This window comes from Bufo bufo, chromosome 10 (genome assembly GCF_905171765.1).
Source record: "Bufo bufo chromosome 10, aBufBuf1.1, whole genome shotgun sequence".
NCBI classification, from domain to species: Eukaryota; Metazoa; Chordata; class Amphibia; order Anura; family Bufonidae; genus Bufo; species Bufo bufo.
In genome coordinates this window covers 138,229,658-138,252,771 of record NC_053398.1, presented here as the reverse complement: position 1 = coordinate 138,252,771, position 23,114 = coordinate 138,229,658, and the positions used below count along the sequence as shown (strand labels likewise).

The following is a 23,114-nucleotide window of genomic DNA, read 5'->3' as shown; positions in this document are numbered from 1 at the left end:
GTAATTGCGGTAATTCACCATTTAAAGTGTCCGCGCTCCTATAAAGATGGATTACATTCCTTTATTCTGGAATTTACATTATAGTCCTGGATTATCACAGTTACATAATAGACAGGTCCATCTACTCCCAACATATAATCCAGAGGAAGGCAGAAACCCCTACATCATCAGAAAGGTCTCTGTACCGTCTTACTCCAATATGGCCTAATCACATGTATAGGGAACTAAATAAAGTATCCAATGCCCGAGCATGGGAGAGATATGGCCTTAACCGTATCTATCAATTATTTGACAAAGGTAGACTTAAGGAGTATGGTCAATTGCAACAAGAATTTAAAATACCCAAGACCTTTTTATGTCTACCTGCAGACATGCCATACGGACTCGGGAGCAACAGGGGGCGATAGCACCTGCTGCGAAGCATCTCGTTATAGAGCTTACCGCATCGCATGGAGACACTAGTGGAGTCTCATGGAGGCACAATGTGAAAAACTATATGACAAGTGGCATCGAGATGTTACTGACTTGACAGTGGAACAGTGGGAGAACATGTCAGAGGTGGCAATAAGCGAAGCCCATAGAGTATCTCAATTATATTTACTCCATAGAGTATATAGAACTCCAGTAGTAATGAAAAAAATGGGGTATCGGGAGGATGACAAATGCCCGAGATGTGGGACGCCTGATGCAGACCTAATCCATGTGGAACTGCCCACGATTGAGACGATACTGGACAGACGTTACTGAACTCCTAAACAATGCGTTTTGTATGAAAATGAATATGTCAGCTTTGATATGTATATTAGGATATGTCAAGGTATTGCCTGTAACTTCAGAAAAGAAAATATCCATTATGCGCATATTATATCATGCAAGGAAGCTAATTGAGTATTATTGGATTATCCTCCAAAAGCACAAGAATTGGTGGAGAAGGTTCATATTTTTATATATCAGAAAAGAGGCAATATTAAGAAGTTTGTGAGGATATGGACCTCATGGTTGCAACATTACAATGTCACATCATAGTCTTTTCTCTGTACAATAGATGATGTATCTGATATAGTAGATTGAAGACAAGTACTGTGATAGGTCTGTGTAATAGTAAGGATGAAGCTGTAAAGGGAAAGATGTAAGCCAGATATTATCTGATAAGGGATAATGATGATTGGGGAGTGACATTTTGGCTTGGGCATTACTATAGTAAGTGTGCATGGGAATGTGTGATGGGTATGAATGTCTGAGATGCAGCAGACCTACAGAGAATTAGCCGATGAATCGCACAGAGTCATGTGACAAGCGACAATAACAACAGTGATTCCGATATGGACCTTCTCTGGGCTGCAGTCCTGTAGGGAGCGGTTTATGTCTTTGTACTGTTTTCTCATAAAATTGTCAACAAAAATTATCTGATTTAAAAAAAAAAAGAAAGAAAGATCTCTGTTCTGTCCGATCATATATTTGTACATTGTAATTGGTCATTTTGAATACCTCGAAATTTGAGACCCTGTGCTGTTTTTGGCCATTCCACTTAATGATCTTGGTCTCTAGTTCAGTGATGTCCTTCAGGTGTCCAGTGCTGTACACAATTCTCCACGTACAGATCACTAATCTATGTTCATGTCTTTTTTTATGCCTCCCCATTGTTTTATTTGCTTTGACAGCAGCTGTCTGATTTTGGTCACTAAGTTTACTGTCCACCAATATCCTGAAGTCTTTTCCAGTTTGTCAGTTCTGCTCAGTGTTTTGACTTTTAAGGGGAGATTTTTAAAGTGGTGTCAAAAAGTTGCAAACTATGGGGGGATTTATCAAAACTGGTGTAAAGGAAAACTGGCTTAGTTACCCACAGCAAACAATTAGATTCCAACTTTCATTTTCGATAGCAGCTGTGAAAGGTGAAAGGCAGAATCTGACGCATTGCTAGGGGCAACCTTTACACCAGTTTTGATAACTCTCCCCCTATGTGTGACTTTTTATAACATAGTCACATCTCCAGAAAGTGCTGGTCTTGATAAATCTTCCCTCAGTATATAATTGTACCTTTAAGATGTATCATTATGTTACCCTCCAGAAAGACAATGAACCCAAATTCAAATAAAATGTTCAATTATTACTGAATCCCGGGTCTCTGCTAAAGTGTTTGCTTGTGACTTCAGATGTAATGGGAGTTTCTGGATTTTACTATGTCTGATTAGAAGAATTTACACACAGTCCTTGTGTCTCTAGCTGCAGCCCGGAAGTTACTAACCTTCTGCAGGCCTACCACTGTTGACATTCTTGGATTCGTAGCATCCAGCTTTGGGTTGTCTACAGTAAATGAACATATTGTATAGTTGTAATGTCAAGGATTCCCCAGACAACCGCTCTGAGCACAATTTGGCTGTATTCAGTGTTTTTTACTTAAAGGAGTTGTTTCATCTAAGATATTGGTGGCTTATCGCTAGGATAAGCCACCAGTGTCAGATACGTGCATGTCCCACCTCTGAGACCCTCTCTTATCTCCAGAACAGGATCCCCAAAGTGAGTAGAGAGCAGCTGCGCATTCGCGCCCATCCTCCTTTCATTTCTATGGAATTCCCATGGAAGTGAATGGACCGGTGGCTGTCTCATTTCTATGGGACTCCCGAAAATAGCTGAGGGCTCTCATTCCCTTTTATGTGTTGGATGCACCCATCTGACTTTAATGTCATATCCTAGCGATATGCCACAACCCTTTTGACCTTCCCAATGCAGCAGTGCTCCAAGCCTAAAAGGAAGCCTATACTTTATGTAATATAGCTTGAAAATCCTGCTGTTCTCCCCACCAGCCTCCAGTGGTCCTCACCAGTCTGATGAGCACATCCCAGTAAATCGACAGCTTGTCCATATTGATTGTAGTTGCCAGTGCTGCCAGCTGTGGTGAAGTTTGATATTTTCCTATTTGGGGAAACCTTGTTGGAAAACTTAAGAATCAGACTTTACCCGTATAAACCTTCTTTCTCTGGGTGAGTGATGTTTAATGTGTCCTTGTTGCTCTCTTGCAGCCTGTTTGATATGGGAGGAGAATATTACTGCTACGGCTCTGACATTACCTGCTCTTTTCCTGCCAATGGAAAGTTCACCTCCGACCAGAGAGCAATTTACGAGGCAGTGCTGAAGTCATCCCGTGCGGTCATGAACGCCGTCAAACCAGGTGAGTGATGGCGAGCACCTCTGTGTAAAACAGATGATGTGCTTTATTAAATAACAACAGGTTGTTTGGAAGGCGGATAGGGCTGAGCTGCAATAACAGACATGGACAAGAGAGGCGCAGTTTGGCGGGGACAGAAAAAGATACATTTTTTGTAATCTCCTACAGCGCCTTGAATACACACCAGCAGGTACAATATCAGCACTTATATAAGACAACTGAAAATCATGCCTTTATTTTTTCCTACTTACAGTCCATCAGCCATTTTTACAACAGTGACAACTGGATTTGCACAGATTTGGTTGTCACTTTTGCAGCAGCTTCTTGAAACTACAGTGAAGTGACAACCAATATGGCGGCATATCCTGAAGCAGGCCACCTGTATGCTGCCCTTTGTTGCGTTCCCCTCGCTGCGCGAGGTCAGAGTCCTCCTCCTCCTTTTTTGATATTCAACGTAATGTCAAAAAGCCATTCATTTTTGCTGGCGAGAATCAACGACATATCTGCGGGCGTGACACAGTTACCTATCAATACACAGCACAAGCCCTGATGTCATCTCTTCAAGTTCTGACCTATTTCTCTGTCTGTGTCCTGCTCTGAAAACCGCACGTCCTTCTTTCTGTCTTCTCGTCGCAAGTGACTTCCGCTCTGCATTACCTCCCTGCTGCAGGATTCCTGCCGGCTGTTTACACGTCGTCCCATTCTTCACACAAAATGCTGGAAAAGTCGCCTTGTGCAGATTACCATTGCTATAAATTTTGTGGCCCTGTCAGTGCGGCTCACCGGGGCTGGCAGACTGTCACAGGAAACAGGCCACCGCCTGGCCGATGGAGACAACATGCATGCAACCTCTGATAGAGTCCTCGCCGCTCTCTTAACTCTCGGAGTGAGGATGTGGCTGTCACCAGTTTCTTTTGATTACTGGTTGATGAATGGCCCCCTCTGTATAGATGTGAGCCGTCGTTACACAGCAAAACAAGTTTTACCCATGAGAACAGCAGGTAAAGTGCATTGTACGGACACATCAGACAATGGAATCTTGTGTTTATGGTGCTCCGTCGTCTCATAGGCAAGAACTAAAGTAAAAAAAAAAAAAAAGTTTTTTATTTACATTGAAGTAAATGGGACAGCGATAAAAAAATATATACAAATGGGATAGAGAAGGACTAATGTCACTTGCTGCATCTGTAATTAATTGAGCAACTGTTCTGTTGACTTATAATTGATTTGAAAAATGGTGCAGGACACTAAGACCTTGTATGCACTTAGAATAAAGGGGTTCTCTGGACCTGGACCTAAAAAGTCTCCTTCAGCTGAACTGTGGACATAAGACACTTTAAATAGTACTTCCTTTCATTTCTCCACCGATTCCGCAATTCCGTCTGGGATCACGTGGCCGCCCTACTGGCTGCGGGCTTGTCCTCGGATGTTGTGACTGGATGTGCTCCTCTTTCTTCCTGGTCAGCTGTATAATGTAGATATAGCTGAACAAGAAGAAAAACAAGCAAACCCAGTCGCATTCTCAGGAGAAGAGTCTGCAGATGATCTGGTGGTCAAGGAATTGGTGGAGCGATGGAAGAGTGGGTACTGCTCTAAAATCTTTCCATTAACAGGTTAGCAGAAAGAGACTTTTTCGGTAAAAGCTCAGAAAACCCCTTCCCGATCTTGGTTGAAGTCGGGTATTTAAACATGGTGCTTGCTCAAAAGCTGAGCAAGCGTCATAGCCACCATATGCCTGCTGTTCCACACAGCAGACACCTTGAGGTGTAACGGTGGCTGCTGTGCACCGCTGTTCCCCTGCTTACCGCCACCGTCCCGGGCGCCGTGTTCAGCGGGGATCTGCGGCCGGAGCTTCGCATTCACCGCTGCAGTCCTGGGCTCTGTCTGTGTGGGTGCTGTTGTTCTGGGATCCACTCCACAGTTTGCTCTCAGCCCTGGCCACAGCATGCTTGCTGTTTGTTTCCTGCAGCACTTCCTTAAGGGCCGGCACGCGTCACTTCCTGGGCTCTATGGGTTAGGTCATGTGACATCTCTGACCTATCCTAGCCCTCCTGCGCATATATAAGTGGCTGAGCCCCCTTCCCAGATTCCTCAGTGTCAAGGTCCTTGTGTCCTGCTAAGGTTCCTCTTTTCTGCTAGTGTTCCTGACTCGTATCTGTATTCCTGGACTCTGCTACCTGTTAGATCCCTATCTGCTTGCCTTGACTCTCCTGTTGCCAACCTAGATTGCCTGACCTGTGCCGCCTGCCCTGACCTTTTGCCTGTCTGACTACGCCTCTGCCTCATCCTTCGGTCCTGCACCTCTGGTACCTTTCTCAGGTACCTCCTGGTCTGCCTGGACCAGCTACCTCATGTGCCTATCCTGCTGAAGAGGTAGCAACCTGGTGTTCCCCTCTAGAAAGTCTATCCCTACCATCAGGGGTACTGTGAAGCTCCAGGAGTTCACTTAGACAGTGCCCTTAGAGGAGGTAGGACACGTGGCACAGTGGGTTCACACCCGCTGGTTCGTGACTTGTGGTAATGCTGATCGCAGACATTTAACCACTCAGATACCATGGTCAGTTGCTACCATGGTATCTGAGAGGTCTTTCCCCATGAGATCAAGAGACCAGTTCGGCTGCTATGGCAGCTTCAGGCCTTTGGCCTCCCACAGCAATGTTCTTATACAGCCCTGCCTGTGGCACCATGGGAATACATTGAATCTCCTATAGGCTGTAGTGTTAAATCATTGTAGTCTGTGGGACATATGATCAGATGATTGCACGTTCAAAGTCCCAAGGGGGCTTTAATAAAGTGAAAAAATGTTTTTAAAAATAAATAAAAATCCTAGGCATTGCCATGTCCCAAAACGTCCGTACTATTAAAATATAAACTTATTTCTCCCATACAGTGAACGCTGTAATTGGGGCAAAAAATAAATAAATAAAAAGTGACGAAAATGTCATACACACTCAAAAATGGTATCATTAACCCATACAGATCGCCCCTGCAAAAAAAAAAAAAAATTAACAGCTCTGTAGACATCACTATAAAATATTTATGAGGGTCAGAATATGGCGATGCAAAGAAGAATTTTTTTTTCCCAAAGTTAAAACACACTAAAATTATATAAATGTGGTATTGTTGTAATTGTACTGACCCAGAGAATGATTCCCATTTGAAAAATGTTTCCTGCTTCCCGCTACATCGTATGCAATATGAATTGGTGCCATTAGAAAGCACAACTTGTCCCGCAAAAAACAAGTCCTCATAAGGTTATGTGAATGAAAAAAAAGGGTTAGGCTGTTTTCACTCTTGCAGGATTGCTTTCTTTCATAATGGAAGCTCCAGTGACGTGCGGGATCTATTGCTGGACAGAATCTATTGACTTCTGGTCCTTTTACATGGGCAGATTTTCTGCCTATAACAAGCACTAAATAATCAGAGGCGGAGGAGGACGAGCCACTTGTAACCCGCTCCTCCTCCCAGGCACTGTACATTATTTCGGCAGCACATCCCCTCTTTATCTGGGAAGATGTGCTGTCGTCAACAAACTAAGAGATCAGAGGACAATGATCATTTATTTACACGGGGTGAAGATCAGGAATAGGTCTTAAATGAGCGCTCGTTCAGCTGGTCGCGTGAAAGGGCTTTGGGTTCCGTGGTGGTGTTCAATACTGAGACAGCAAGAATAACAAAGCGTGAAGCCATATTCGTCCCATCAGATCTGATAGATTTTTGAATGGAGGTCAGAACAGGGCCCCAGTGTTACTGTGGATATATACTTAGGGTTCATGCACACGACCGTTTGTATTTTGCGGTCCGCAAAAATACAGATGCCGTCTGTGTGCATTCTGTATTTTGTGGACATGTTCTATTTTTTTGGGCGGAACGGACATACGGAATGCACCGAGTAACTTCTGGGGCTTTTTTTTTTGCGGACCCATTGAAGTTAATGGTTCCGCATACGGTCTGCAAAAAAAAAAACAGAACGGACACGAAAAGAAAATACGTTCGTGTGCATGAGCCCTTAGAGACATGTACGGTAAAAGTCCAATAATTCATAAATAGGACAGTTCAAATAAATGGGACTTACCATCAGAAGGGCCATGCCACCGATGGCCAGAGGAAGAGGCTGCAACATCCGCAGCCCATTCCAACAACTGATCATTAGAATTTAGCTCCTAGAAAACCCCTTTAAAAGGTGGTGGTCTGACTACCAGAAGACTCGCTGGAGGCCCCCGTAAAAACTAATCAAGTTTATAATTTACTCACCTTTCACCATCCCCCTTCCTTTCCCTGCTAGCGCCTTTTTATAAATTCCCTCTCCTCTGGTGTTAGGAACTTGGTGCACTGACGTGTCGTCCACGATGGATCACACCCAGCCCTTTCTTTTAATTTTTAAATAGATCTGGTATTTATTTATTTATCACGTTCCATATAAATCCATTCTTACTCTGTGGCCAAGACAGGATGTTGAAACTGGTCCCGAGGTCCAGGCAGAATGAAGCCCTCAGAGACTCTTTGTGCTTCGATGCCACAGACCCAGTGAGGGAAACTGGGGAATTTCTCCATCATTGCAGAGTCAGCTGATTTTGTCGCTACTAGTCGAATACTGAATAGTTTGTGGTTATTCACTTATGTGCTGGTTTCTTATATTTATTTTTTTCTAACCCACCCCTATTGGAGTTCATTGTCTCGAGCTGACATGGCCATTTGTTTTCGGTCTTGAGGGACCAGGGAAGGAGGATTGTCTGGCAAATCTTTTGCTCCTTGGTCCTCAAGTTGAATTTTGCAACAATTTTTCCAGCTGAGTTATACAGTCACTGACAGACGGGTCTGGGCATTGACAGATGGAGCACGCCCATCCATTGTGAAAGACTGGAACATGTTCATCCCTTCCGAGCGGCCCCAAATAATCTTTCACTGTCTTAACAGTAAAGAGGTCGTCTCCATTCCCTCTGATTTCTCTAATATGTCTTTTAAGGACGAGTTTATCTACTGGGCTCCAATCAGCCCTTCTATTCGTTTTTGGGCAGCTATGCATTGTTTTACTGTAGGAAGAACAAGTTAAAATTAGTGGGTCCCATGGGTCCTATCCAGATTAAAAGAGGCATTATTTAGTCACTAGGTATCAAAGGACAATGGGTTATAGACCTGGGGAACGGAGCAGAAGCGCTGGGAACCAGTATGCAAATCTTTACTGGTATTGTCCCTGCCCATCTCTCCCAGGCAGAGGCGTGAATCCCTCCAATACCATGTGCCATTTATAATACTGGTGTCTTTGGGCCCCACAAGGCTACAACCCCAGGTGCAACTGCTACTTCTGTACCCCCGACAGCCATACCTCTGCACCCAGGGGCACAGCTTTGATATCAGTATTGTTTTTCAGTAGGTTGTTTGTTGGGAGATGCAGAAGACTGAAATCACTTAGACAAGTGACATTTCCCGCTGCGAGGCATCTGCTAAATAATCATCTTCATTGTAAGTGCACTGCGCCTCTTCCCCCAGAGCTGTAGAATACTTCCACCAATCATAATTGTCCCTCCCCGTCACAGAGACCTTGGTTTTATGTGCTTGTCAAGGTAATCTATGTGTGCGCTGTCTCTGACCTGATCTGACCCCGCTCTCTGCTTTACCTTGTGTATGAGGAAGTCTGGGGAATCAAACCCCCAGCGAGAGTTAACGTCAGGACATAGTGATCTCAATGTATAGAGACGGGCCGCACGTTCTCAGGTCCTCGCTGCCGCCACAAGGCACAGCGCCAGCTAATATCCAGTAATCACCCATTAGGTCCTACGTCATCATGTAATCATCCTGCGCATGTCAGACGAATGTAATGCTTTTGGTCCCATTTCTTTAGGTGTCCTCAGTATATAGAAAAACAATGTTTTATAATATGTAAATGAGCCCCTAGGTGCAACGAGATTGGTGCCATTGCACCCAGAGGCTCTTCTCCCTGTCTCCTATGCCGCAGCAAAAACGCCTGTACTATTAAAATGTAACTATTTATCCGATACGACGAATGGTGTAACGGAAACAAAAAATATCAAAATGGCCAATTCTCCATTTTTTGTCGCTTCCTCAAAAAAAAACTTTATAAAAAGTGATCGTAAAGTCACATTTCAAAATGGTATCGCTGAAAAATACAGATCGCCCCGCAAAAAATGATCCCCCTCACACAGTTCCATACACATGTGGTAAAAAGCCCTCGTGCGGCTATGTGAACGGAGAAATAAAAAAGTTATGGCTCTGGGAAGGCAGGGAGTGAAAAATGAAAACGCAAAAATGGAAAATCGCAAGGCCCTCTAAGCGTTAAAGAGGTCTTTCCAATACTTTAGAACTGATGAGCTATCCTCTGTATAGGTCATCAGTATCTGATTGGTGGGGGTCTGACACCCCAGACCCCCGCCATTCAGCTTTTTGAGAAGGCACCGGTGCACACACGTGGAGGGGAAGGGCCCTAGCACCAATAGGAACAGCCCCTTGAGCATATAAATTCCTCCAAGTTTTTGGCCGGCAGACAGTGAAGGGGGAAATTCTTGTTGACATCGTGAAAATCTGCCCTGACCTAATCACAGCTGAGAATTTGCTGCAATTGTATCCGATCTAGTCAGTCTTTACTGATCTAAAAAGCCTGGAGTCCTATGAAACAGAACATATAATACATCACACAGGATGAGTGTCTTTTAGAGGAACCTCCCTACAGGGAGACGGTAGGAATTTGGAAAGGGACAGTGCCCGTTTCTGCCATCATTGCACGTTGCTTTGTCTACGTTGGGTACCAGTTTTAGAGAACAGGACCTGACAGGACTCCAGGGAAGGCTGTGATGGCTGCCATATTGTTTCATACCCAGCTTTCCCAGAAAAGATAGGGCTGATTGAGGTTTTAAACAACCTGACCAAATAGGAGACATCATAAGCTAAAATATCCTGGGGATTTTTTTATTATTATTTTAGGGGAAATGCTCATGGAGTACGTCTTTATATGTAGCAGCGCTCTCCTCCTAGTCATTGTGCGTTGTGTAATATCTGCGTCTAGACAAAAGGGAATTTGTGAAAGTGAATGGGTTCGTTGGGAGGGTGCTTTTCTTAGTACCTTTTAAAGGAGTGTACTTTCTGTATCACTTCCTCACAGGTTTTAAGATCTCTGCTTCCTGTCATTCAGTAGAAACCTGTAATTGTTCTCATCTTGTGATGAAGGCCTCATGCACACGACCGTTGTTTTGGTCCACATCCGAGCCGCAGTATTTGCGGCTTGAATGCGGACCCATTAACTTCAATGGGGCCGCAAAAGATGGGGACAGCACTCCGTGTTCTTTCTTTTATCTGTTGCTCCGTTCCGTAGTCTGCAAAAACATATAACCTGTCCTATTCTTGGCCCTGTTTTGCGGACAAGAATAGGCAGTTATATTAATGGCTGTCCGCACCGTTCCGCAAATTGCGGCACGCACACGGACGCCATCCGTGTTTTGCAGATCCGCAATTTGCATGAGGCCAAACGCACAGGTTGGGAGTACACAACACAACGTCCTATTAAATGACAGCAAGCAGAGATCTTTTAAACTGTGAAGAATTGATAACAGAAAGTGTATTGGAGATACCTAAATAACTGTCCGAGAGGCATCTGGTATAGCGGCTTATTCCTCTCTCCTAATGGAAATCCACAAGCCTCCTGGTCCTTCTGTATGGATGGTGGCATCTGGAAAAACAGCCGCCATGAGTGTCTGCTACAGTATATGGTATATTATAGATAATTTGTTTCTTTTGTAACTACACTTTTAAGGCTACATTCACACAACCTTTACACCAGTGTGTGCGTCCATTTTCCTGCCGTCTATTTTTTTAATGGCCATTTTTCATCTGTTTTTAACAGTTGTTAAACAAAAACTCAAATGAAATTAATACGTTTTAACATCCCAACCCCTGCAGTGCCCTCACAGTACACACAGTGCTCCATGAACATCAAATGGCCCCATAGTGCCCCCAGTAGAATTGATGGCCCTCTTTATGTTACCTAGTAAGAATAATGCCTCATCATAGTGCTCCCCAGTAGGAATAAAGCCCCCTCTTAGTGCTCCCCAGTAGGAATAACGCCCCCTCTTAGTGCTCCCCAGTAGGAATAACGCCCCCTCTTAGTGCTCCCCAGTAGGAATAACGCCCACTCTTAGTGCTCCCCAGTAGGAATAATGCCCACTCTTAGTGCTCCCCAGTAGGAATAATGCCGCCTCTTAGTGCTCCCCAGTAAAAATAATGCCGCCTCTTAGTGCTCCCCAGTAGGAATAAAGCCCCCTTTTAGTGCTCACCAGTAGGAATAACGCCCCCTCTTAGTGCTCCCCAGTAGGAATAAAGCCCCCTCTTAGTGGTCTCCAGTAGGAATAATGCCCACTCTTAGTGCTACCCAGTAGGAATAATGCCGCCTCTTAGTGCTCCCCAGTAGGAATAATGCCCACTCTTAGTGCTCCCCAGTAGGAATAATGCCGCCTCTTAAGTGCTCCCCAGTAGGAATAATGCCCACTCTTAGTGCTCCCCAGTAGGAATAATGCCCACTCTTAGTGCTCCCCAGTAGGAATAATGCCGCCTCTTAGTGCTCCCCAGTAAAAATAATGCCGCCTCTTAGTGCTCCCCAGTAGGAATAAAGCCCCCTTTTAGTGCTCCCCAGTAGGAATAACGCCCCCTCTTAGTGCTCCCCAGTAGGAATAAAGCCCCCTCTTAGTGGTCTCCAGTAGAATAACGCCCCCTCTTAGTGCTCCCCAGTAGGAATAATGCCCACTCTTAGTGCTACCCAGTAGGAATAATGCCGCCTCTTAGTGCTCCCCAGTAGGAATAATGCCCACTCTTAGTGCTCCCCAGTAGGAATAATGCCGCCTCTTAAGTGCTCCCCAGTAGGAATAATGCCGCCTCTTAGTGCTCCCCAGTAGGAATAAAGCCCCCTCTTAGTGCTCTCTAGTAGGAATAAAGACCATCTTAGTGCTCTCCAGTAGGAATAAAGCCCCCTCTTAGTGCTCCCCAGTAGGAATAAAGCCCCCTCTTAGTGGTCTCCAGTAGGAATAACGCCCCCTCTTAGTGCTCCCCAGTAGGAATAAAGCCCCCTCTTAGTGCTCCTTAGTAGGAATAATGCCGCCTCTTAGTGCTCCCCAGTAGGAATAATGCCCACTCTTAGTGCTTCCTAGTAGGAATAATGCCCCCTCTTAGTGCTTCCCAGTAGGAATAATGCCCCCGTTTAGTGATCCCTAGTAAGAATAATAACCTCTCTTAGTGCTCCCCAGTAGGAATAATGCCGCCACTTAGTGCTCCCCAGTAAGAATAATACCCCCTCGTAGTGCTTCCCAGTAGGAATAATGCCCCCAGCCCTCTTAGTGCTCCCCAGTAGGAATAATGCCCCCTCTTAGTGCTCCCCAGTAAGAATAATACCCCCTCTTAGTGCTCCCCAGTAGGAATAATGCCCCCTCTTAGTGCCCTCCAGTAAGAACAATGCCCCCCTTATAGTGGTTCCCATTCTGTTTGTGCAGAAAAAAATAAAATAAACCTCTTCCACTTGAATGCACGGGGACACTCGCTCTTTACAGGAGACAGCAGGTCATCACGCTGGGAGTGCAGGTCCTGCTGTATCCTGCGAGCAGCTAGTGTCCCTGCGCGTGCAAGTGGATGAGGTGAATATTATTCTTTATAAACCCTGAAAGGCCACAATGTACCCGTTTTAACGGTCATTGGCCGGGTGCTCTGTTGTTTTCAATGGGGTCCGTCTGACAGTGTAAATAGACAGAAATGGGATATATTATATATTTTGACAGCCGCTATTTCAATGACTGTTAAAAAGAAGGCCTTGTGAATAGCCCCATAAACTTTAAATGGTTGTAAAAAATAGCCATGTGAAGGCAATTACAAACACTATCATGTGAATTTAACCTGAATGCATTTACTCATTTTGGGCAAAAAATCATTTTTTCAATTGATCGTTATTAAAAATATTGAGCTGTTCTGTCACAAACTGTTAACTTTTTACTTTCACTTTTTGCCCATCTAATAACCCTTATCTCTAATTTACTAAGAAGTTATACATCATTATCATGAGTGTTTGTAAGGTCAGATAAGGAGCTCCTCGGGTAAGCTGGCTGACTGAAAAGAGAGAAAATTCAGATCCTGCTACCAGAGCATCTCAGCTGTGTACAGAGAAAAAGCTCCATATTTTTAATAAAGACCAATTTCAAAAATAATTTTTAGCTCAAAATAAGTACAATGCAATAATAAAAACAATTACCCCCAAAGGTGCACCTAGCCTTTAAGGGTATGTTCACACAGAGAGGACATACATGTATTACAGTAGCAGCAAAGTGGATGAGATTTGGCGAAAAAAAAATCCATGAGGAATCCACAGTATGTCCATTTATTATGCTGATTTTCACCATGGATTTTACCCGTGATACTGCATAGTGTGAAATCCACATGTAACTCGTGGATTTGCAGCAAAATCGTGGATTTGTGCTGCAATTTATTTTCCAAACAAACTTTTCACTACACAAGCTGCACGTCAGAGAGGCAAAAGAAGTGAAAAGGGATTACAACACTGATGACCTGTCTCAGGATAGTGGGGATCTGACTCCCGCCACCCTTGTTGATCATCTGTTTGAAGAGGCCCCCATGTACCGAGCACAGCGCTGTACATCATATAGTGGTTATACTCGGTACTGCGGCTGAGGCCCAGTCACTTGATTGGGGCTGAGCTGAACATAGGCCATGGGATGTCACGGCAATCGGTGGTTTGCTGCAGCCTCTTCAAACAGCTGATCCGTGGGGGTACTCCCAGAAAACCCCTTTAATAACATTTATAGGAACACCCTATTTGCTGTCATGGTGAGGGGCATGTAAGCTAGATTTCAGGACACATGCCCCTAGCTTTAGCCAATAGCTTTTATTTAGCTTTCTTTGTGTGGTAGGAGACGGATCGTTTTCTCTGGTTGCCCCTGGTAACGTCCTATATTTCTGTATCTCTATGCTGTGCATGGACGAACACGTGTCGTTCACTCCGCTGCAGAGAATAAGCACAATGCAGACGCTTATGTATCCACCGGACATTGAGGGAATCGGATATGGATCTGGGAATAAATGTTTCCTGATTCCGTATAAACGGACATCAGTTTACCCCCCCCCCCCCCCCCCCCTTTAACGCTCACCACCGCAGTGTACAGTCCTTATCTGGCTGAAGGTTTGAGACAAATATTGTCAGATCAGCCTGTTTTCCCCGAGACCCCGACCTCTCACCTCCAGTCTGCAGGTCCAGACACTAATGAGAACATAAATTCTGCCACCATTCTTATTGTGAGAAGGAATACGAGTCTGACACGACTGATGTGAACAGCGGCTGAGCTGTGGTCTGGGACAAACAATACAAGGCTGTGTGTGCACAAAGATTACATTCACAACATACATTCCCATCGCCCAAGTGGAGCCCTCCACTAACCCGGCAGCCATATTGCCTGTTCGAAATATGTCATTCTTATGGGGTTATTGAAGTCATGGAACTTGTTACCCAGCTTTCCCAAAATCTAGATTCCAAGGCCATCCTGTATGTTCCTTATATGTGGGAAAGGTTCTTGGAGCAAGAATCCAGTGTCCAGTGCATCAGGGCGGCGCGCGTCTCCCCCCAGTGATTAGTATTGGGTAAGGTGGTCTATTGTCTGGTAGCATTGGCCGCCAGTGTTAATCACCGTCTTGTTCTCCCCCAGCAGCCTGGCCATTGGTTCACTGACCTGTATTACACATGATATCATTTGGCAGCGGGCTGGGGATTATACAGACATACCATCAGCAGATTTTTTTTATTTTTTGTGCGACTGGGCAGATACCTTCCATAGTACAAGGACACTTCCTCTGCAGCTGTGAGGAGAGGAGTCACAGGAGAATCATCCAAAAGGCTGCACTTTGGCTTATTCCACATGTCTGGAGACGTCCGATTAGACAGCCGAGAGGGTCATTGTTCATTGGGCCTGGATTTAGAGTCCTATTCTCCTCTGGTGGGAATGATGGGGGTTATATATAAGACTGGGCATCCTAAATAAAGGCACTCGTCAAAGACTTCACAATTCCAAATCTCATAAGAATACTGATTAAAACAGCATTGAAAAAATATTTTGGTGTGCCGTAGATCTACCTACATATCGGATAGACTATTGTCTTCTATGAGCACCTACCTTCCGAGGGTGTGCAGATCTCATCCTTCCCTTCACAAATTCCAAATCTCAGGCGGCCACAGGGGTTTATGGGCACCGTGGCCCCTTCGTTCTGAATAGTGATGAGGGTTGCATTTTAGTGGCCCCCATCTGACTACTTACTGTATTTACGTGCCAGAGAATTTGTAAAAGTAGCCCTCTTTCTTCTTTGTCAAATATATAGGCTTACCTGGGATCCTTAGGATAGCGCATCAATATTGTATCATTGAGAGTTCAAGTCCCAGCACCCCCTGAAGCTGATGGAGGGGGCCCCTTCATTGTTTACCAGGACCAGCGCCATGGATGTTGTGGTGGTTGTGTCTGAGCTGCACAGATCTGCAGTACCAGGCTCAACCACTAGAAAATGTACAGCGCTGTGCCCGGTGAGGCGGTGTTCACATCTGCAGCTCCGTCACATGCAGAGCTATTTTCCCATCCATACCCTTTACATTTAGTGCTAGAAGTGCCCTATGTGATCAGTGGCCCCATGATCAGCTAGCTGAAGGGGCCCCTTTATTGACTTACCAGCTACAGAATAATTGGAAGAGTGACAGAGCTGCTTTAAAAAAAAATAATTAGCAGTTGGCTGTGGAGTCAATATCTGTTATTGATGCAATAACCCCCACCCGGTCAGTGCAGTAAGGCTGGGGCTACGTGGCAACATGGAGATGTCGCATATAATGACTGTCAATGGGGCCGTGATGTGACTGCAACGCGACAGTCGAAGAAAATCTAATGTTGTTGGATTCTTGGTCGAAAGTTGTGCGGGACTTTGCGATCATAGACAGCAGTGCAATCACATCCGACGGTAACCTTTCCTCAGTTTAGTTGTATATTTACAGCCAAGTCACTTAGGCTCTAAGGATGTCCTGCGACACATTGCAGTGTAGCCCTGGGCTAATAGTATGTCATTGCATGTAGGTAGATAGCCCTCAACGATGTACTGTTATAGTGTTCTTATGCCAGGGTCCAGGAGCCGCGCCGGCATTATACAGCTGGTACAATGCTTTCACTGTGGATTGGAGATAACTCCAATCCCAAAGTATAACCCTCTTCGATACTGTGGTCAGTGTCAACTAGGGTTATGTGGTATCAAAAATATTCCCATGGTAACGATATTAAGAAATTTATCGCAATAACGATATATATTGCGATAAATACCTATTGAGAAGCAGAAAACACTTGGAACCACAAGAAGACATTATACTCTATGGGGCGGTGGGCCACAAAGAGACATTATACTGTATGGGGGCTAAACTTATAGTATGGGGGCCACAGGGAGGCATTATTGTATGGGGACAACAAGAAGACATTATACTCTATGGGGCGGTGGGCCACAAAGAGACATTATACTGTTTAAAGGGTAAACTTATAGTATGGGGGCCACAGGGAGGCATTATTGTATGGGGACAACAAGAAGACATTATACTCTATGGGGCGGTGGGCCACAAAGAGACGACATACTGTTTAAAGGGTAAACTTATAGTATGGGGGCCACAGGGAGGCATTATTGTATGTGGACAAGAAGACATTATATGGTATGGGGGTAACAAGGAGACATTATAATCTATGGGGCTTATACAGTAAAATCTCTCTGTGTTGCCCCAATACATTACAGTAATGTCTCCTTGTGATCCCACCGTCCCACACCATGTAATGAGGCCGGGCACAGGGATTTAGAAGTGAATGAGTCTGCATTCGATCCGCAAAAACTGGGGATTGGATGTGGACTGAAAATACAGTCGTGTGCATGAGACCTAAAAGACATATCTGGGAGGATATTACATACAGCGCCACATACCTCTTACATCCAGTGATATCTCCTCTTATACAGACGTTCTCTTTCCTTATATTCTCCATTCACACCGGACCACATGATGATTTCTTCCAGCTGCATCTCGTCTCTGCAGAGTTTGACACACAGACATTTTAGATTCCTCACTTCTTCATCATCTGCCTCTTCCTGGTGCCCCCAAATCATCATCCTACTGCTACCCCCAATACTGTGCTTGCTATGCTCTCAAATGCCCACAAACACTATACTGCAGAGATAATTGTGCTACACAGATCATCCCCCTCAATAGTAATAGTGCCCCCTACAGTACCCCCAATAATAGTAATGTCCTCCATATTGTGCCCAATAATAATAATGCCCCCCTTTAGAAAATGCGCTCCCACATTATACTCACCTGTGTCCGTCTGCAAAGCAGGCCAGAGGGCCTGAGTTGCCTCTTTCCAACACCGGTGGTTGCGAGTGGTACTTTGACATAGGCACATGAACATGTCATCATGCCGCCCGTGACCTGGCGCAGGAGGTTGCGATGATGCGACCAGGCAATGAGGCATCTGTGTTGGTCCCATGTTCATATGTGTCCGCATTGTTGAGAAAAATGATGTTTTAATATATGCAAATGAGCCTCAAGGAGCAACGGGGGCGTTACCATTACACCTAGAGGCTCTGCTCTCTCTGCAGCCTCTGCACTTTTATTTACAGGACCAGGTAGTGGAAACGTGATAACACCTGGTCCTGTCAATCAAAATGCAGAGGGCGCTGAAGTTGCAGAAAGAGCAGAGCCTCTAGGATTAAAAAGAGATCGAAAAGTTGCATCTACCCCAAATGGGCCAGCAGACAATATACAGCTTGGTTGAGTCTTTATATATTCCCATCTGCACAGGATATACCAAAAATGTCCACCTCTGGGACCTACTCCTCTCTTGAGAACGGGGACCTGTCTCACACCACCAGGAATGTAGACGTGGCTCCGCTTGCTCTGCCTCCTCCATTCACTTTCATGGGACTTCTGCAAATAGTGGAGCCCACGTAATTCTACTATTTCCCTAGAAGTGTATGGAGAAGGCAGCGCAAGTGGAGCCACCTCTGCATTCCTGGTGGATTGTTGCAGGTCCCACCTCTAGGACCTGCGCCTGTCGGACATTTAGGACATATCCAGTGTATATAGCATGAACTTAGTTTTTCGCCTGCTTCTGACACAAGGATGCATAGCCTTAGTATAAGATGGAGCACTGTCTACATGTGAAGTCTTCCATGTATAAAGGTCCCCTTACCAGTAGGTTCTGCAGCATTCCCTCCTCCTCGCAGGTAATTGGGAATAGTAAAATGACAAAATAATAGCGGCTTAATCCTCCGGGAACATTCACGTACAGCGTTTTTTTTTTACCGCAGCAGAAGGCGCTACTGTGAATATGAACTATTTTAATCACGTTTACAATGCCTTTATGAAAACGGTACTTTTTTTTGTACATAATGATTTTTTCCCCTTGTGGTTTTCTTCCCGCATTGACTTCAATCGAGGCCAAAGAGCAGCATAAGAAAATGCACATACAATGTATTGTAGTATCTCTCTGTCGCCCTATTCTTCCGTTCACTCTCTCTGTAGTCGGAGGAAGAGTCAGTTTCCCCATAGTAATTGTCAATAGTCATAGGCGCCCAGATAATGGCTAGAGAGCTGTCGGCAAATCTACAGAAAGCCGTACCGCAGAGCCAGGTAATAGAGCCGCCGCGGTTTGATACGTGCTCCGTTTAATGAAGCAGATATGAAAAGTTTAGAAAAATCTTAGTAATCCTTCACCTACTGAGCAGAGATTGTGTGTCAGAGGCTGGCGGCTATAATGGATTACAGGCTCGGCAGCCAAACTGCACATTATTCTTCTTATGTAGGATTATAGTTCTTTCAGACCAAGTGGAGAATGGAAACTGCACAAAGTTCATGACACTTTTTTATTTCAAATATTGTTAAAAGGGTCTCCATCCAATAAGCTGTTCATGGGGCTGTCACTGCACGGAAGACCCCCAGAAAATCAGGGAACCCAATTAATGCACTTTTCCATAAGAAACAAGATGATCATGGTGGGATCTTCCCATTAATCATCTGATCAATTAGGGGATTCTAATAGAGGGGATCACCTGGCACGTCCATGCAGCCCACCGATTTCATTGGGAACTATGATACCGGGTTCCCCCTATGATCAGCTTATCGCTGAGAACACTCCTGACAAAATGTGGTTTTCCAAAGCAGACACCCCCTTCAAAGAGATCTCTGCTGACTTTTCGGTTTTAGTAAATAATAGGAACACATGGGAAGATGTCAGGACCTTCTGTGTCATAGAATAAACACTAATCGTGGACATGTTACCTCTATCGCCCCCTGCAGATGTGTCCTGGCCAGATATGCATCGTCTGTCCACCCGGGTTATTCTGGAGGAGCTGATAAACATTGGCATCTTGAAAGGCAATATTGAGGACATAGTCAAGGCTCACATGGGAGCCGTCTTCATGCCACACGGATTGGGTCATTTCCTTGGAATCGATGTCCATGACGTTGGAGGCTACCCAGAGGTCAGTGCTCTGTGCAATTTGTCCTTATTCACAATGATGAAGATGTGGTCTCCCAGACATCTGTTATGTTCAGGTGTACCCGGAGGACCTAAGCGTACCTTCCTCCGGTCACCAAGTAGAAAGTGTGGCTACAATACTGATTTTGTACTGATCTTGAAATGCATCATGTCCTGTTCTCCTGTCACATCCAGAGCTGCATTCAGAGCTCTGCCGGTTTCCTGGTCGTTGCTGCGTCAGTACCTGTACAGTTCTTTAGTAAGCTGTTTGTGGTATCCACCAGCATCATAATGACCAAGGCCAAATAGCAGCTAGCAGCATTGTTCATGCAGCTCTGAATGTTACTAGACTATAAAGAGTGCTATAGATATTAGATATATATCACCCAGGCCCCCCCAATTCCGTCTGGGCCTGTTGGAATTCAACATGCCCAGTCCTTTTATTCTCTATAGAGATGAGCTGCTGCCAGTGGTGTCAGCTTTCACCATTGAGGTCAGGAGGAATATCCCTCGGATATTATAACATCTGTATGCAGTGGCGTGCCAAGGGGTGGGGGGAGTACGTCCCGGGTGCCGGCTCTCAGGGGGGTGCCAGAAGCAATGAGCGCTTCCATCTTTTCAGATAGAAGCGCTCCTTGCTGGAGCGCAGGGAGCTGGGTCCTGTCACTCACCTCTCAGCTCCCCGCGCTCCTCTCCTCCTTCAGGCCGGCGGCACACAGAATGTTGAAGCAGGAAGACTTCTCCCTGCTCCACCGTTCAGCCTGCAGGCACAGATCGCGCTGGCAGCCTGTGTGGGCGGAGCCTGCAGACCGGAAATCTGCATAAGCTTCACCCATACAGTGCTGCAGAGCGATCTGTGACGGCGGGGAAGAGAGGTATATGAGCTTCAGGAACGGGGCAGGGTGAGTAGTTACTGTGTGTGTGTTTTTTTTTTAAATACAGAGGGCTTCATTACTATGGAGAGGGCACAGTGGGCATTACTACTATTAATGGGGCACAATGGGCTTTATTACTGTGAAGGGGCACAGAGGGCATTACTACTATTAAGGGGGCACAATAGGCATTATTACTGTGAAGGGGGCACAATGGGGATTTCTACTATGGAGGGGGCACAGAGGGCATTACTAGCACAGTAGGCATTACTACTATTAAGGGGGCACAATGGGTATTATTACTGTGAAGGGGCACAGAGGGCATTACTACTTTGAAAGGGGCACAATGGGGATTATTATTTTGAAGGGGGCACAATGGGGATTATTATTGTGAAGGGGGCACAATGGGGATTATTATTGTGAAGGGGGCACAGTGGGGATTATTATTGTGAAGGGGGCACAGTGGGGATTATTTCTGTGAAGGGGGCTCAAAGAGGGCATTACAACTGTGAAAGGGGCACAGAGAGGGCATAACTACTGTGAAGAGGGCACAATGTGGGTATAACTACTGTGAGGGGGCACACATCTGTACAAAACTACTGTGAAGGTTGTACAATAAGGGTAATACTACTGTGAGGGGGTACAATTTTTTTAAAGTAATGGGTGGGGGGTGCCAGAGAAAGCACCCGCCCCAGGTGCCAAACACCCCAGGCACGCCACTGTCTGTATCATAACAATTTTTACTACAATTGGATTGATTTTTCATAGTAAAAATAAAATAAATGAAATCTGTAATTTCCCAGCATCCCTTGCAGTGCTGACACTGAATCGGTCCGTGTATTAGTCTTGTAGGAAAAATGAACTTCCCGTTAGGCTTCCAGTTACTGTCAGTCCTCAAGCTTGTCAACAGAAATAGCAAACAGCAGAATTTGTGAATGCAGCTCTGGCTTAGGGCTCATGCACACGAACGTATTTTCTTTCTGTGTCCGTTCGTTCCATTTTTTTTGCGGACCTTATACGGAACCATTTATTTCAGTGGGTCTGCAAAAAAAACGGAAGGTACATTCCGTTTTTGTATTTCCGTTCCGCAAAAAAATAGAATATGTCCTATTATTGTTCGCATTACGGACAAGGATAGTACTGTTCTATTAGGGGCCAGCTGCTCTGTTCCACAAAATACGGAATGCACACGGACGTCATCCAAATTTTTTGCGGACCGCAAATCACATACGGTCGTGTGCATGAGGCCTCATAATGCTGTAGCTCAGGATGTGAGTATGAGAATTTTCTCCATGTAATCAGGAGTGATTAATACTTATTTCAGGTGAATAATTTGGAACAGCATTCCTCAGTTGAGTTCATGTAACCACAGCCCCCCCCCCCCCCCCCCCCCCCCCCCCCTGAATCCTATCCACTTGTCACTATGAGCTTCTATAATATTGTCAACCCAGAAATGGCTGGGACCTCACCGAGCGCTCTGTCCAGCAGCTGACTCTGTTTTGTGTATGCGCTCTCTGATTAGTTCTTCTTCCTATGGCCAAAGTATACTTTACTGGCTTGTTAGGGTTTGGAGCCAGTTTGCTCTGCGTATTCCAGGACTTCTCAGTGACAGGAGACCTGACCATTTGGCTGCATGGTTTATTTAGAGTGGGAGTACAAGCTGGAGAGCCGATGGAAACAGGAGAAGCTTTGACGTCCACTTCTATATATTGTCCTGGTCTTCCAGGAAACATGTTTACAGTGGGCCTCTCCTGTGGGATGTGGAGCGTGCCATATTAACCGGGCTTCATCTATCCGGACCTTAAAGGGGTTGTCCAAGTTATTAAAAAAAAATATATATATGTAAGTGTACGCTAGCACTCCCGAACCTCTCAGTCCCTGTGCTGCTGCTCCTATCCTCCACACTGCAGCCAATCACTGACCTCAGGCTAGTTTCACACTTGCACTAAAATGTTCCGGGAGAGGAACAGTCTTTTATCATATCCGGCATAGCTGGAAATGGCCGGAGCACCGCCAGGTCCCTTTTACTATAATGGCACCCGTCGGGGATCCGACCTGTTTCCAGGTGCCGGGGTTCGGCCGGACAAATACCATTGCAGGAAACAGGGTGGATCCCCAACCGGTCCCATTACGGTCAATGGGCTGCAGCAGGGAAAGGTAGTATCTGGTTCGGCCATATACGATGAACTATGGCAGGTGGTTCCTCTCCTGGAAGATTTTAGCGCAAGTGTAAAACTAGCCTCAGAGGAATGTGCGGTTTATAGGTACATTGGCTTTTTCGCCCCGACTCCAGCACCTATACAAAGCTGCGGCAAATTGTGGCTTTCCAGAAGTTTGGAACTACAAATACTGAAGAACAGGTCGCACAAGGTGCTCTGGGACTAGTCTCATCCCATGAGGCTGTTCCCCTTCCCACAGGCTTCATGTGCTAATGGCAGCGATTGATCCTGAAATAAGACACTTACTGGATGTCTACCTACCTCTGTTGTATAAAGGTGGCCATACACATTAGATAGAAGTTGGTTGATGATGGAC

General features: G+C 45.3%; 1 protein-coding gene across 2 annotated transcripts in view; it reads left to right on the top strand.

Moving 5' to 3' along the window:
• Positions 1–23,114, top strand: part of PEPD (peptidase D) — a 245,917-nt gene that overhangs the window by 210,513 nt on the left and 12,290 nt on the right. For both annotated transcript variants that reach the window (XM_040410510.1, XM_040410509.1), the window contains 2 exons: positions 3,021–3,169; positions 19,527–19,711. In XM_040410510.1, the coding sequence (XP_040266444.1) occupies positions 3,021–3,169; positions 19,527–19,711 (334 nt within the window). The remainder of the gene's footprint in view (positions 1–3,020; positions 3,170–19,526; positions 19,712–23,114) is intronic.